At 32.9% G+C, this 13,745-nt stretch overlaps 1 protein-coding gene across 1 annotated transcript; it reads left to right on the forward strand.

Moving 5' to 3' along the window:
* The first annotated feature begins 1,032 nt into the window (after nt 1-1,032).
* On the forward strand, nt 1,033-10,600 carry Osi20 (DUF1676 domain-containing protein Osi20). Its single transcript, XM_088239124.1, has 3 exons — nt 1,033-1,506; nt 8,449-8,634; nt 9,774-10,600. The coding sequence occupies exons 1-3, from the start codon at nt 1,104-1,106 to the stop codon at nt 10,058-10,060; spliced, it is 876 nt and encodes a 291-aa protein (XP_088095250.1). The 5' UTR covers nt 1,033-1,103; the 3' UTR covers nt 10,061-10,600.
* Nucleotides 10,601-13,745: the final 3,145 nt, after the last annotated feature.

The following is a 13,745-nucleotide window of genomic DNA, read 5'->3' on the forward strand; positions in this document are numbered from 1 at the left end:
AAAACTAAATTGGTCTTTTTATGTTAAAAAATTGTTGTTTTTAATACTTATTTTGTATGACTGTATGTTTTCTGAATAAAATAAAATAAAATAAAAAAATACAATATATTTTTTAAAATTCTAACATATTTATATTTTTACACCGTGGTCAACCTATTAAGAATTGGAAAGGTTATGTGGCGATAGCTTTACCTATTTCAATTTATTTATTTTATTTACGTTTACGTATATTACAAAACTATTTCAATGCAGACGTAATACGAAAAAAATAATACTAAAATTTAAATATACAAAGATGGTAAAATAAACATACCCAGCAATTATAGAAAAATGATGCTCTCTGAACTTTTTTTCACTAATATGAAAAATGTCGATATCCGAAGAAATACGTTTGAGTAAAGTCCTATGTTGATCGTAATACTACGGATTAATCGGAAAAAATACATAAGCAAGTATACATTTCTTGTTTTCTCCAAACTATTGTAGCCAAGCATTCCCAATATGAAGTCAAGCGGGTACAACCGCGGATAGTATCCTCTCTCCCTTAAGTAAAGATACCTCAGAAATTTCTTCTGAACCATCTCCAGCATAAGTAACGTAGACATCAATCAAAATAGTTTTATAGCAAAATAATACGAATTGCGCGCGTTAATGCAAGCACCTAACTATTTTTTTTACATTTCTAAACATATGTAAATTATATTAAGATCAATAAATTTAATTTTGCCAAGTTATTGCCGGGCCGCGGGTTGAAGACCTATGCTCTACCCCAACAAGTGTTCGTCTTTGTGCAGCGTTGCGTAGCGTCACCTATACCGGAACATGCCTTGCAATGTCCGATCCACTTCCTAACACCTCACTGCGAAATATAAAGAGTACGCGTGTTTAAGGGGCATCACTACCAAATATACTTCGAGCACGTGCGGTCAAATATTCTTCGACCACGATCAGTATTCACGGCGCACTATCCTAGCGATTCCCCGCTACGTTTTCAATTGCATATATAAACCCAGCCCACTTATTTAAAACACCACTCAAGCATCACCCGTTGAACGAGCTGCGCCTATGAGCAGTCAAATCTAATTAGTTCAAACATAATTAAGATGAAGAGTTTCATTTGTGTTCTGATTCTCGTGGTCGCAGCGTGCGAAGGAAGGGGTTTCGACAATTCGATCAGTTCTGGTAGAATCAACAATGGCGACGAACTTTTATCTTCCATAATTGACGAGTGTTTCTCGGCTCCTTCGGCCACGGAGTGCCTCAAAGTTAAAGTACTGACTTATCTCGACAATGTTATTGGGTACAGCGAGCAGTCCGCGCGCGCTTTCTCGCCTGAAAATATCGACAAAGTAATCTTCGACAGGATGGGGAGGATTCTGAACAGCAACGAGTTCAAGCTGACGCTTCCTGAATTTATCTTCCAAAGGGCGCAAATTTCCTACAGGGCTGATAGGGGGATGGACGTCGACTTCCCAGAAGATTCCAGCGATGCTGAAACTTCAGAAGGTTTGAGAGTTTGAATATTCGTTATTTATTAATAAGTTGAATTTTGTACAGTTACACACATTTCTTAATACCAGTAGCACCAAAACAGTTTAAAGTTAAATAATAATTGAGTTTTCGTCAAAATTGACAAATTGATCTTTTGGTCTTAATTTTTTCATGCAACTCATTTTGAAAAAAAACGCAACTTAACATAGAGTTGAGCAAGCTATTAAAACAACAATAATTTATGAGCGATGGGCAATGAGGAACTTCAGCCCTACGGGAAATTGGATATAAAAAATGTTTTCTTACGCGGGGTAAAAATTAGAGCATTAAATTGTACGGCAAAGTTTCTTGAAAATGTACAGAAAAAATAATAAAAAATATTTTGATAAAAACGCACTACTTTAAATAACGTCACTGGTTCATGTGAATCAACCTATGATCTGAGAGCTATGGAAGATTTCCGGTCTGCTTGTCGCTTCTGGACCAATGGGAAGAACTGAATGAGAATAAGCGGAAATGAACCTCTGACGTTACACGCGGAGTTATTTCAGAAATACAAAACTTTGAAAAATCGTAGCGCCGATAATACGATATATAAAAATTAAAAAAAAAAAATTGACTTAGTTTAACAGTCTATTAACAAATATTTTTTTTTTAAAAAAACACTGAACTTCCTCATTCATGAGATAAAGGAAGAACTTAAATTGTTTTCTTAATATTTTTATTTTTATTTAAATAGTACCTATATATACCTTAGACAATAAAATACGAGAGTTTACTTTTTGCCGTTTTGAAGTTATAAATGCAGAAATTATCGCAATAAGCTATTTTATGTGTGAATATAACCCCGAAATCCACTTTCGTCATATAAATGTTTTCTTTAAGTTGAAAAAAAAAATCACTTTGTTTAAATGCAAAAAACACCAGTAGTTCCAGATACGCTATTTTAATATGTACTATTATTATCAAAATGTTTTTTTTTTTATCTCAAGTTCTTTATTGATTGCATTTATCTCGTTTTGTTCAAAAGCTATGTTGTTTTAGAAATCGCATAATCACACAATCTTGCTTCCAGTAGCTCAATCACAAATAACTATCGACGTGGTAATAAGCGACGTGATAACAATTTCTCACCATGGTTGTTTATCGTATTCGCGATCGCAATGCAACATCCGTGAACACCTAATATTAAATGTCAAAATATGTACGTTTCGCGACGTATAATTCTGGTGCGCAATCACATATTTAAATTTCACCGGTGTAAATATGGAAAATATTCCAAAACTGCTATTTCTATTAATTCATCAATTATTTATCGTGCTATTTATTGCATTTAGCCGACGGTTGGCAAGCCAAATGTCAAGAAAAGCAGTCGCCATAGTAATTATTGTAATTTATTTTTCACTTTTTTGTATTATATACTCCTTACTATTTTGCACGTGCAATATATTGTATTATTTTTTATAGTAAACGCCGATTTTTCGCCAGTAAACTGTATTTATTTACGAGGAAAACAAAAAACAAACCGACACGAGCGTTGACTTAGAGATTACACACGCGTTGACTTATGACTGCGATAGCTTAAGCATGTTTATTATTGTTCATTGTGATCGCTCAAATGCCTAGCATGTTTTTAAGCACATCGATAGTTATTTGTGATTGAGCTTTTGAGCTATTGAACATTTCGTTCAATGTGACTCCTATGGCTTAAGGTACAGATATTACTTAAAAAGTCTGGTGTAAATTAAGACATTTTGATCATGTGTAATAAACTATGACCGTATTAATACTGCTTACTAAATATTTAGTGTTTAAAATAAATTTAAAATAACAGTCTTGTATTTTACGTATATAGGCAAAAATAATTTTGTATTGAATAGTTGAACAATACTTAAAAGAAAAACATTTGGAAATGAAATATAAATACATGGATACATGAATGTCGGAGGATGTATCAATAGCCTTCAGCCCTTCAAATAAAAACTTAAAAAAATATTTCATGTTAGTCATAAACATCTCGTTTCAGATAACATAACAAAGTATGCAATATTCGAGAGTACTTATAATAAATATGGCATAGAAAATTGAATATTATTTTTATAATTTTACAAAAAACTAGCGGACCCGTCAGACGTTGTCCTGTCCCAACGTTGCGCGTTGGCTTGCCAGCTATTAGCTTGGAAAAAGATTTTCAATTGATAAGTAGGTACCTAGGTACTTTTTTGTGATTAAATTCCAAAACTAAAAATTGTTAATATTGAATTTCTACTTGTTTTGGTTGAATTTCAAAACATAAAATAAATATTTTTCAAATATGGAATTCTTTTTGCAAACGTCAACCTCCGGTCTTCTCACCAACAGAGGGGTGTACTTATCTAGGAATACGATTTTTAAAAATGGATTGAATTTAATATTATTTCAGTTTTACCAAAAATCCAATAAAAAGAAATAAATAGGTAGTAATTTTAACGAATTTAAGGAAAGAATCTGATTGAGATCCACAAAAAACAAATGCTGTTGGTAAACATTCAAAAACATACTTTTTATAGACAAAATAACAACATCCCTCCATTTTTTTTTGTAAATGCATTATCCTCGAATGCAACCCTGGTAGATCTATGAATAACATATTTATGCTCCTTTCTTCTCTTTTACATATTAGATTTAAGATTTTAATATTTACGAACACGCACAGCGCAAAAATCTATCTTTCTCTGAAAACCGCACGTAAATCGGTTAAGCCGTTTAGGAGGAGTACGGTGACATCACACGTACAGAGGAATTATATTTATAAAGATAACAAGAATAATCGGAAATTAATTCGGGTGAGTTGACAGTTCACGTTTTCTATATTGAGAAGTTTTTCATTGGAATTAAAATTCACATGATATTTTTTGTATTTTCAATATTAGTTTACGTTTCATAATATTATAGATGTTTTATTTTACTATCATTATCATACTTTTATTGTTGTGGGCTTCAACAATGATAACGCCAAATCTTTCGATTCGGTAGGGCATTAAACTATGTCAAACTATATTTGATTCGGCCAATAATGTATCATACTGAGTATTTATTTCCAATACATTATCGAAGGTATGTGAAATTTGTGCCTTGAGATCCTGACATGAATTAATCAAACTTTCTTAAGTAGTAATATTGACATTCACAGTACATAACAAAGGACAATGATGAATTTCTAATTTAAATAGATTAGTAGAACGTTCTTACATTTAATAGAATGATTATTAAAATTACAAGTAAAATTATTTGACGATATTAGGTTAAATAAAAAAGTGATGCAAGCAAAATCTTACATTTTTGTTTTAGAAAAAAAATACAACCACTTTAAATCACAAACATTTGTGGTATTTTTTATAAGTTATAGTTTAATTTACATATGTCTTCGATAATCATTTTTATTCTTAAAAGACTGTGGTAAATAATTCCTTCGCGCGCGGTGATATAACATCGTGTTACCACAAAAGACGGAATATTCTAAGGTTCAGACATTCGAAAAAAAAAACAAACATGAAGACATAAGTTAAATAATTCCTTTGAAACTTATGAAACTTAGCCCTTTTATAGCTAAATAAAACTAAAATCATAAATACGCCGGTCGTGCGCGCATCCCCCATCACTGTCAATAACCGACTGAATATATTTTCTCACAAACACCGGCCACAGAACAGCGTTTCATCTTCGTGCTCACTCTTGTACATATTTATCGCTGTATTGGCGTCACCTACATTCTTCGCGTTGCAATGATAAATTTATTTATTTTTTAATTCAAGCATATTTGTACAAATTTTACTTTCGAAATCCGGAGAGAAAATGTTCATTTGAAGATTATAAAAAATACGACTCCATAATTTAAAAAAATAAGAGAGATTTATCAAGTCTTGTATCGTATGTAGACTAGTGATACATCACAGCCACACAAGAGTTGAGGTTATTATTATCACTATCTTAAAATTTACTTTACGCGCAAAAGTCAACAGATGGAAGAGTTGAGGAAACGTGGATGTTTAAACATAGGATGAAAAGCGAATGATTTACATCTTGTATTTGCCACTTAAACCAGCAGTAGCTCAATCACAAATAACTATCGACGTGCTAATAAGCGGCGTGATAACGATTTCTCACCATGGTTGTTTATCGTATTCGCGATCACAATGCAAAATCCGTGAACACCTAATTTTTTTTTTTTTTTTTTTTTTTTTTATTATACGCCTCCACTCGTTTGCGAGTGATTTTGGAACACCTAATATTATATGTCAAAATATTTACGTTTCGCGACGTATAATCCTGCTGCGCAATCACATATTTGAATTTCACAGGTGTAAATATGTAAATTATTCCAAAATTGCAATTTTTATTTATTCATTTATTATTTATCATACTATTCATTGCATTTAGCCGGCGGTTGGCAAGCCAAATGTCAAGAAAAGCAGCCGCCATAGTAATTGAAATTTAATTTTCGATTTTTTGTATTCGATACTCCTTACTATTTTGCAAATGCAATATATTGACAATAAAACATAAACAATATATTGTATTATTTTTTATAGTAAACGCCGATTTTTCGCCAATGAACTGTATTTATTTACGAGGAAAACAAAAAACAAACCGACACGAGCGTTGACTTAGAGATTACACACGCGTTGACTTATGAGTGCGATAACTTAAGCATGTTCATTATTTATTTTTATTTATTTATTAGTTTAAACATACATTTTTACAAAAATGGCACAAAAAACACTCTGGCAAATTCTGATTGTGCTAGGAGTAGGCTCAGTATATAAAGGGTCCGCAAGCCAAAAATATTAGTATGCCTAATGTTGTAATCGGTTCATATATGGACAAATGCCTGTTCTAAGAAACCGATTTGTTGCGGCAAATATGTTATTATTGTTCATTGTGATCGCTCAAATGCTTAGCGTGTTTTTAAGCACGTCGATAGTTATTTGTGATTGAGCTACAGGCAATCACAGGGCATAAGTCCTGTTGTAAATGTTTAAATTTAATTTCCTTTTCAAAAATGGTTTTCCTCTCTGTTTGCAATAAATCTCAATCTGAATAATTTCCTCGGGAGTAAAAATTTAACCTCGTCTAAAAACATTCTGAAACACTAAAAATATATTTTAGTTAGTTAGTTAAAAATAACTGTAAAAAAATATTTCACAAAATTTCAACTCAAAATATTTAACTGTTGAACTTCGTAGATATTTTACTTTTGCACCTAATGTCAAACCGCACTAAAGCGTCACTGCACTTCAGCTGCGCTGCGATGTACTATGTATTAAGTTCAAAAACAAGGCAAGGACAGACAAGATTCATAAATCAGGGGCTTAAACTATACAATGTTAACCAATTGCAGCGTATCTTGACTATTTTTGTTACATGAAAGTAAGATTATTAGTCTTACGCTTCGGAGCCAGTCCAGGAAAAATACAAATCTAGATTTGCAAAAACATGTTTTGATATAATAATAATAATAATCACGATTTATCAACAAAAAATACAATTTATTTATCCACTACATGTGTTAAATAATAGATTTCTCTGGATTATGTCCAGTCTGCCTAACTAGGTACAACCTGTTTTAAGGCAGACATTTTTATGCAAAATAAACAATAACACGACTACCCACTAGTTAGATTATTATTATACAGTCATAAAATACATAATTATAATATTTATTATTTAAGAATATTTTTTAGTAATGTTTCCTGTTTTCTCTATCTACCCATTCACCATTTTTTTACAAATTTATTTAATTAAATCCGGGTCATGGTTTTTGCAATGTTCGGGTAACATATTGAATATTTCAGGGCTCAGAAACCTGAAATTTCTTTGCCCGAATTCAATGTTTGTGGTAGACCCCATGACCCATCCCCTAGTTTGCCTTCTGGTAGTGTGAGAGTGTTCCTTTCGGGATTTGGTAGTAACATAAAGTATGGACTCAATGCACAGTAACACAAAGGCCGCTTTTTAATTAATTTATTTTTTACAGTATCCATAAGAGGTAAAACAGAGTTTTAAAAAATAAAGGATAATTGCATAGAAATGAAAAACATATTAACAGTAAAAATAGCAAACAAAAAAATCAGACAAAATCATGGCCTGTTCGTGGGTATTCAAGAAATATTTACGAATTTTTGCTCCGATAATAAATAGACAGTTTTAATATTTATTGTGTAACATAAAGGAAAAGAAAATATTCCGTAAAAGATTCTAAGGTATTTTTTTTATAGTAATTAAAAAAGGAAATATTTTTTTTTTTTTAAAACATAAAATATTCCTTATTATTAAAGGGCAACAAAATATATCATTGAAAAAATGAGTTCATATCTTAAGTTTGAATCTAAAAACGCCTGCAAATAAACATTGTTATCTGCATGTCTCTAAAAGAGTTTTTTTACAAAAAAATCCTTGGGGATATTATATAAAATTATGTATAATATATTTTCAATTAAAATTTAAAAAATAATTTGCTTTGACCAACATTACTGTTCTAAAGAAATATAATTGCCTTATATCCAAGATCCGGAATTCCTCAAACAACTTGAAATAGAGCATTCGTTTTAACCATGTTGGGAATCGAACCCGAGACCTCTTGCATGGTAGGCAAACGCGCTGACCACCACGTCACGAGGCCGACTACAAATAGTAGAAGATTTTTTTTCATTTATATTTATATTTTTTTGTATCTGCCATAACAGGCCGAGAGGCCTATTTACAGTGGTGAATAACATTTCATTTTGTTATCTCACCGGAACCGAACCGGAAACCCTCCGTGTGCGAGACAGCTATTACACCACGGGGGCTGCTTTGCATAATATGTAGATTTATAAAGGATTTAAGTATTTTTATTTTACATAATTTGTTTTGCTATAAAGAATTGTTGTGAAATCGGAAATAACTTAGATTATTTTTTAATTCAAACATCGCCAGCCAGAGGGATCCTGAAGAAGAAGTTGCTGCTTCCAATTCTGCTGCTTTTCAAGCTGAAGATGAAGCTCCTGATGCCAATATTCGTGGCCATCATCGGTCTCAAGGCCATGAAGGCTCTCATCCTCAGTAAGGTTGCTATCCTGCTGGTGGTTGGGTTCTTGGTCGCTCAACTCCTCAAAAAGGGAGGTAAGTTCAATCATTTACACAATTAAAATTATTATGGTATGTGAAATATAAATATAATAAATTTGTGTGTGTGAAATAGGACTAAAATCCTGGGCGATTGTTTATTTATTATTTATACGGCCTAAGTCAATTACAACAGTTACATGAAAAAACATAAATGCAAGAAACTGAACAAAAAGAACATAAAACTATTTAGCAAAGACAAACAAGGGCAAAACAATAATTGAATACAATATATTCATAAAAAGACCTAAGACTTCGAGCTAAACCATGCCAATCCAACTTCATCCCACACTGTTTAGTCGCGAAGAGATCTACGAAAAGTCGGAAGATCTATCCCAAAGAATTCCAAGTAGTGTGATGAATTGACTAATCTACACATTCTAGACATTGGGGCATAAAAACCAAAGTTGCTCTTAGAAGATTTTATAAATAGTAGATTTTGACTTCTGGTTTATGACTACTCTCAGGTAAAAATTCTGAAAAAGGAAATCGTGTGGAGAAAAGTCCGTTAGTAGTACAGTGGTTGGCGCGTTTTTTTACGTTCTAGGTTCGATTCCCGAGTCAAAATTAAATACATGTTTATTAGGTGGTGCAGTGCAATAATTCACTATACCAAGACGGGTATCGGAAGCGTAAGACTGATCACCTTACCTTCCTGTAATACACGAGCGAGATACACTGCATGTACGTTTCCAATACAGTGAATTTTTAAAATACATTCATTTCATTCAGTCATTTTTGAAAACAGACATTTACTATGTTGTAAATTTCATGTTTGCATGATCTATCTCTGTCATGTTTGGGAATACAATATTGTAAGTTTACTTTTTGAATGATCACTCTCTGCTATGTTTGTGAATATAATGTTGTAAAATTAATGTTTGAATGATCTCTCTCTGTCATGTTTGTGAATATAATGTTGTAAATTTATTTTTGAATGGTCACTCTCTGCTATGTTTGTGAATATAATGTTGTAAATTTAATTTTTGAATGATCTTTCTCTAAAGAGTATTTGAAATTTTGATTATCACATGTTTGGAATTACAGATATTTTCGTTTTCCCACTGTCTATATCGATATCCAGCCTTGTGTAGAAATAATTTAGATGTGTAAAAAAGTTTATTTTTTATTCGCAGGCATGCCAATGGCCATGGCAATGGCTCCAGCCCCCGAGCCAACGGCTCCATCCACCGCGTACGGCCCAGCCGCGCCCGCTTCATCCGCCGCTCCCGACAGCTACAGCCCTCACTGGGAGCCTTCAAGCAATGGCCCATACGCCCGAGTATGGGACGCAGCCCAGAACTCCGCCTACAGCGCGTACTACCCTGGAAACTCCGCATCACCCTCGTCATCATCAAGCTACTCCAGTCCGTCGGCCTCGTCCGTCAATATCGCGACCGCTAGCGGCTCTAGCACGTACTAAAAGTAGTTCGAGTCTTGTCTGAACGCGAAGAAATCTGTTTTACCGACAAACATACTTTGTACCGACTCAACCTGACATTTGACTTTCGACCGTTTATACGAATTTCTCAAAAGATCACAAGAAATCATAATCTTCTGATTTTATTTGTATTTCAATTAAAAGTCAGTCTCATTGCACGACTTTGATATTCTTGTCAAAAATTATTTTAAGTTCTTAAAATATCTCCGTTGACTGTTATGTATTATAATTATAAGACTTTTACAAGTTAGCTTATGAAACTTGATCCTGTACAAAATTATTTTATGTTTTCTAAGTTTTATTTAACTTTTGAGCGCGCTTACTAAGAATAAATACCTTTGTAGATAGATCTTAACTTGTATGTATAGGTATTCTTTTGAATTCTTCTTCATTATTGTAAAAATGCTTTACCTTCCCTCATTTTTTTAATTTCTTTGTGAAATGTATGCAAATTTAAAAACTGATGAATGATTATTAGATAGGTGAATATATTTAATAAATTATTTTATTTATTCTACCCGACCAAATGTTTTTGTTTTACCTTATAAGTAACCATAAATATACAACCAAGTTTTTTACAAAATCCACAAAAAATAACCCTACGCCACTGACATATAATAAAGACACATTATTGTCTTAACCGCGCGAATTGCGATCCCTCCAGAAATTCGAAATAGATAGCAAATCACAATATAAATTCCAGAATTTTTGTCAGAAAGAGATGTATAAGGTTTGATAAAAAAATACACGGAATTTGTGCAGGGCCAAGGTGCCAAAAATGGCTCAGGCGGGTACAGTGGATCAAAAACTCTGCATGTAAAATTTTAAGCACTACAGTTTAATCTTCCTCACGGTAAGAAGGTCTCACAGGGCAAACACATCACCACTGGCTGGTAGCTGTGACAGAGCGAACACTTGGTGCATCCATTTTTTTTGTGTCTCAAAACAAAATTTTTATTTAATTTTGGTATGGCATTCAGTTCTGTCAGCGATTCGGTCTTTATCTGCTATGGTCACGAAACATCGTCCTTTCATAGTCCTCTTTATCTTTGGGAACAAGAAAGAGTCGCAGGGGGGGAAATCGAGTAAATACAGTGGTTGAGGCATCAACACAGTCTGTTTTTTTTTCGCGAGTGATAATCAAAAGCGTAAGACTGATCACCTTACCTTCATGTAGCAAAATTGATCAAGATATGCTGCGATTGGTGTAACAATCCAGTGCCCTATTCAGCATTAGGTGTGGAAAGGGAATTATGATGATGATAATCGATTCGCAAGATCCGTATGAGACACCAACTTCTCCTCTGCCACCTTCCTAATAGTGATTCGGCGATTGGCAAGCACAATATGTTTGTCAACGTCTTCACGACCTTCTCCAAAACGTTTATACCAATCGTAAACATGTTGCCTTCATGGCAGACTCTCCAATATTCCAGCCACGGCACCGCAATTAATTTTGTTTTTAACACAAATCCTTTGCTCCGTCATTTTCCCTACGGAACGGTCTTGAAAATTTGTCGATTACATTAAAAATCAAAACATGTTTTCCTAGTTTGTCTTTCAAAAACCAACTACACGTCCAAAATGACCAAAAATTGACAGATAAAAGTATGAACATGTGTACCAATCAAGGGAAAAAAATCTCTCTAATGCACCTATTTTAATTAAAATATTATGTGTATTTTTTTTATCAAATCTTCTATTTGCTAGCCCAAAGCAACAGTGAGATAAACCCGAAATATCCTATTTTGGGATAAACATGCAGATATGTTAATCAATTAAATGCAGTAAAACCTTATTTTTACGATCCTCAATTTTACGTTTTGCCGCTTTTTATACCGAAATGTTCAGGTCCTATCTTTCTTCATATATTCTCATTTACATATATCCCCTGTTGAGGAGTGGACGAGGTGTGAAGAATACCTCGTCCTAAGAGGAAGAAACTTTAGATAGGGGACTGGATTGAGGAAGGAAGGTTGCATAACTCTATTAACCAGCTGATGATGAGGCGTGATGTGTAATGGAACCTTGGTGGCAGTCGCGAGACACTGGCACAGCCTACTTGCGCGCATGCGTGAACAATAATTAAATTTATAAATAAAGTTGATAACATAAAATATTTAGGAGTAATCATAGATTCGCACTTAGACTGGGCTACTCAAATTGTCAATTTAACAACAAAAATTAAAAAACTTGTGTTTTTCAACTCTCTAAGAAACATTCTGGACAAAAAACTTCGAAAAAAGTGTATTTCTCATTATGTCAAAGTCTAAGTATGGTATAATTGCGTGGGGTGGGGCCAGGAAAAATGCTATTTAAGCATTAGAAATTGCATAAAAGTGTGTTATCAAGACTCTACTCGAGGCCCCTATCAGGCACCCACAGTGGAGGTGTTTGAACGAGTAGGCGTTCTGAACGTCAGGCAACTGTATGCTAACACACTTCTCATTCACACTCATAAACTTGGAAAATGGAAATAAATATTACAATACTAGCTATGAAACGCGTCTTAAAACAAAACAGCTATACATGGCACCTAAAATAACTATATCATTTGGTCAAAGGAGTCAAGTATACCTTGCTCCAAGAATATATAACAATTTACCACAAAAGTAGATAAAAACCTTAAGCAATTTAAATTATTTGTAAAAAAATTGCTACTTGATTTGGGTTCCGAGAACTGTCTTGAGATGGTCATCCCACCAAAGCAGTAGACTTATTTATATAAAATTATTTTTGCATTTCATGTTTTGTATTTGTATCCACACAGTGTCACGATGAATATAAAATATGTCATATATATTTGGCATTTGTGCGGATGTTGGGCCACCAGGAACTTACTAATGTGGAGGTGCCTACAACAGTAGCTTGTTACTTGACCTAATTTCTGCACAGTAGCAAAATATGTGAGCTGTACGGATAATATTATTTTGTTTTTTTTCTTATTATTATTTATGTATTATCTGTGTAGATTTAAGTATGAATATGTATCATTTTGTTAATATTTTTGAGACACCATAAGTATATATTAAATCATGTAAATGAATGCCTCGACACGGATTGTGCCCAGTAAGGTAGTCATATTTAAAAACAAAAGTGTCATGTAAAACGTGAAATAAAAATAAATAAATTATAACACAAATATAATTCCATTTTTTCCATAGATTTTTCATTTCCTAACTTTAGTGTTTTCCTCAGTTTTACACTGTTTATTACGGGTTTTACTGTAAATTATTGTTTTCAAATAATAAAATGCGGAAGTAAGATTGCCTACCTATTTGAAAATATGGTATTCATAATCTATTTCAAATAATTTAATTCAGTCAGTTATTTTGGCCTAGAGTATTATTTATCTCTGGGCCAAAAAAAGTCAATAAAACAAGGAATTGTTTTTTTTTAATATTTTAATTGAACAAAATTGCGAATGTCTATAAATAATCACATTTCGTCCGTTAGCGGGCCATAAATAAGCCAAAATGTGCGCTCCCATACTCTTTTTTAGTTGACAATAATGCTTTTTGAAAAAAAAAAAATACTAAAAGAAATTATTAATTCAGTCATATTTTGAAACGGAACAGTAAAACGAATTCTAGAAGCGTATAATTCTATACAAATAATTAAGTATGCTAAAGTAATTTGTACAAATTTGATTCATAAATTAATCAAA

This window comes from Micrasema longulum, unplaced genomic scaffold (genome assembly GCF_059751315.1).
Source record: "Micrasema longulum isolate JH-2025_06_02 unplaced genomic scaffold, ASM5975131v1 h1tg002070l, whole genome shotgun sequence".
NCBI classification, from domain to species: domain Eukaryota; kingdom Metazoa; phylum Arthropoda; class Insecta; order Trichoptera; family Brachycentridae; genus Micrasema; species Micrasema longulum.

Excerpts from the sequence above, each read along its gene's own strand:
- Osi20 (XM_088239124.1), top strand. The coding sequence starts at position 1,104 with ATGAAGAGTTTCATTTGTGTTCTGATTCTCGTGGTCGCAGCGTGCGAA. Across the intron at positions 1,507-8,448 it reads CGATGCTGAAACTTCAGAAG|CCAGAGGGATCCTGAAGAAG; the intron begins GTTTGAGAGTTT and ends AAACATCGCCAG. Across the intron at positions 8,635-9,773 it reads TCAACTCCTCAAAAAGGGAG|GCATGCCAATGGCCATGGCA; the intron begins GTAAGTTCAATC and ends TTTTATTCGCAG.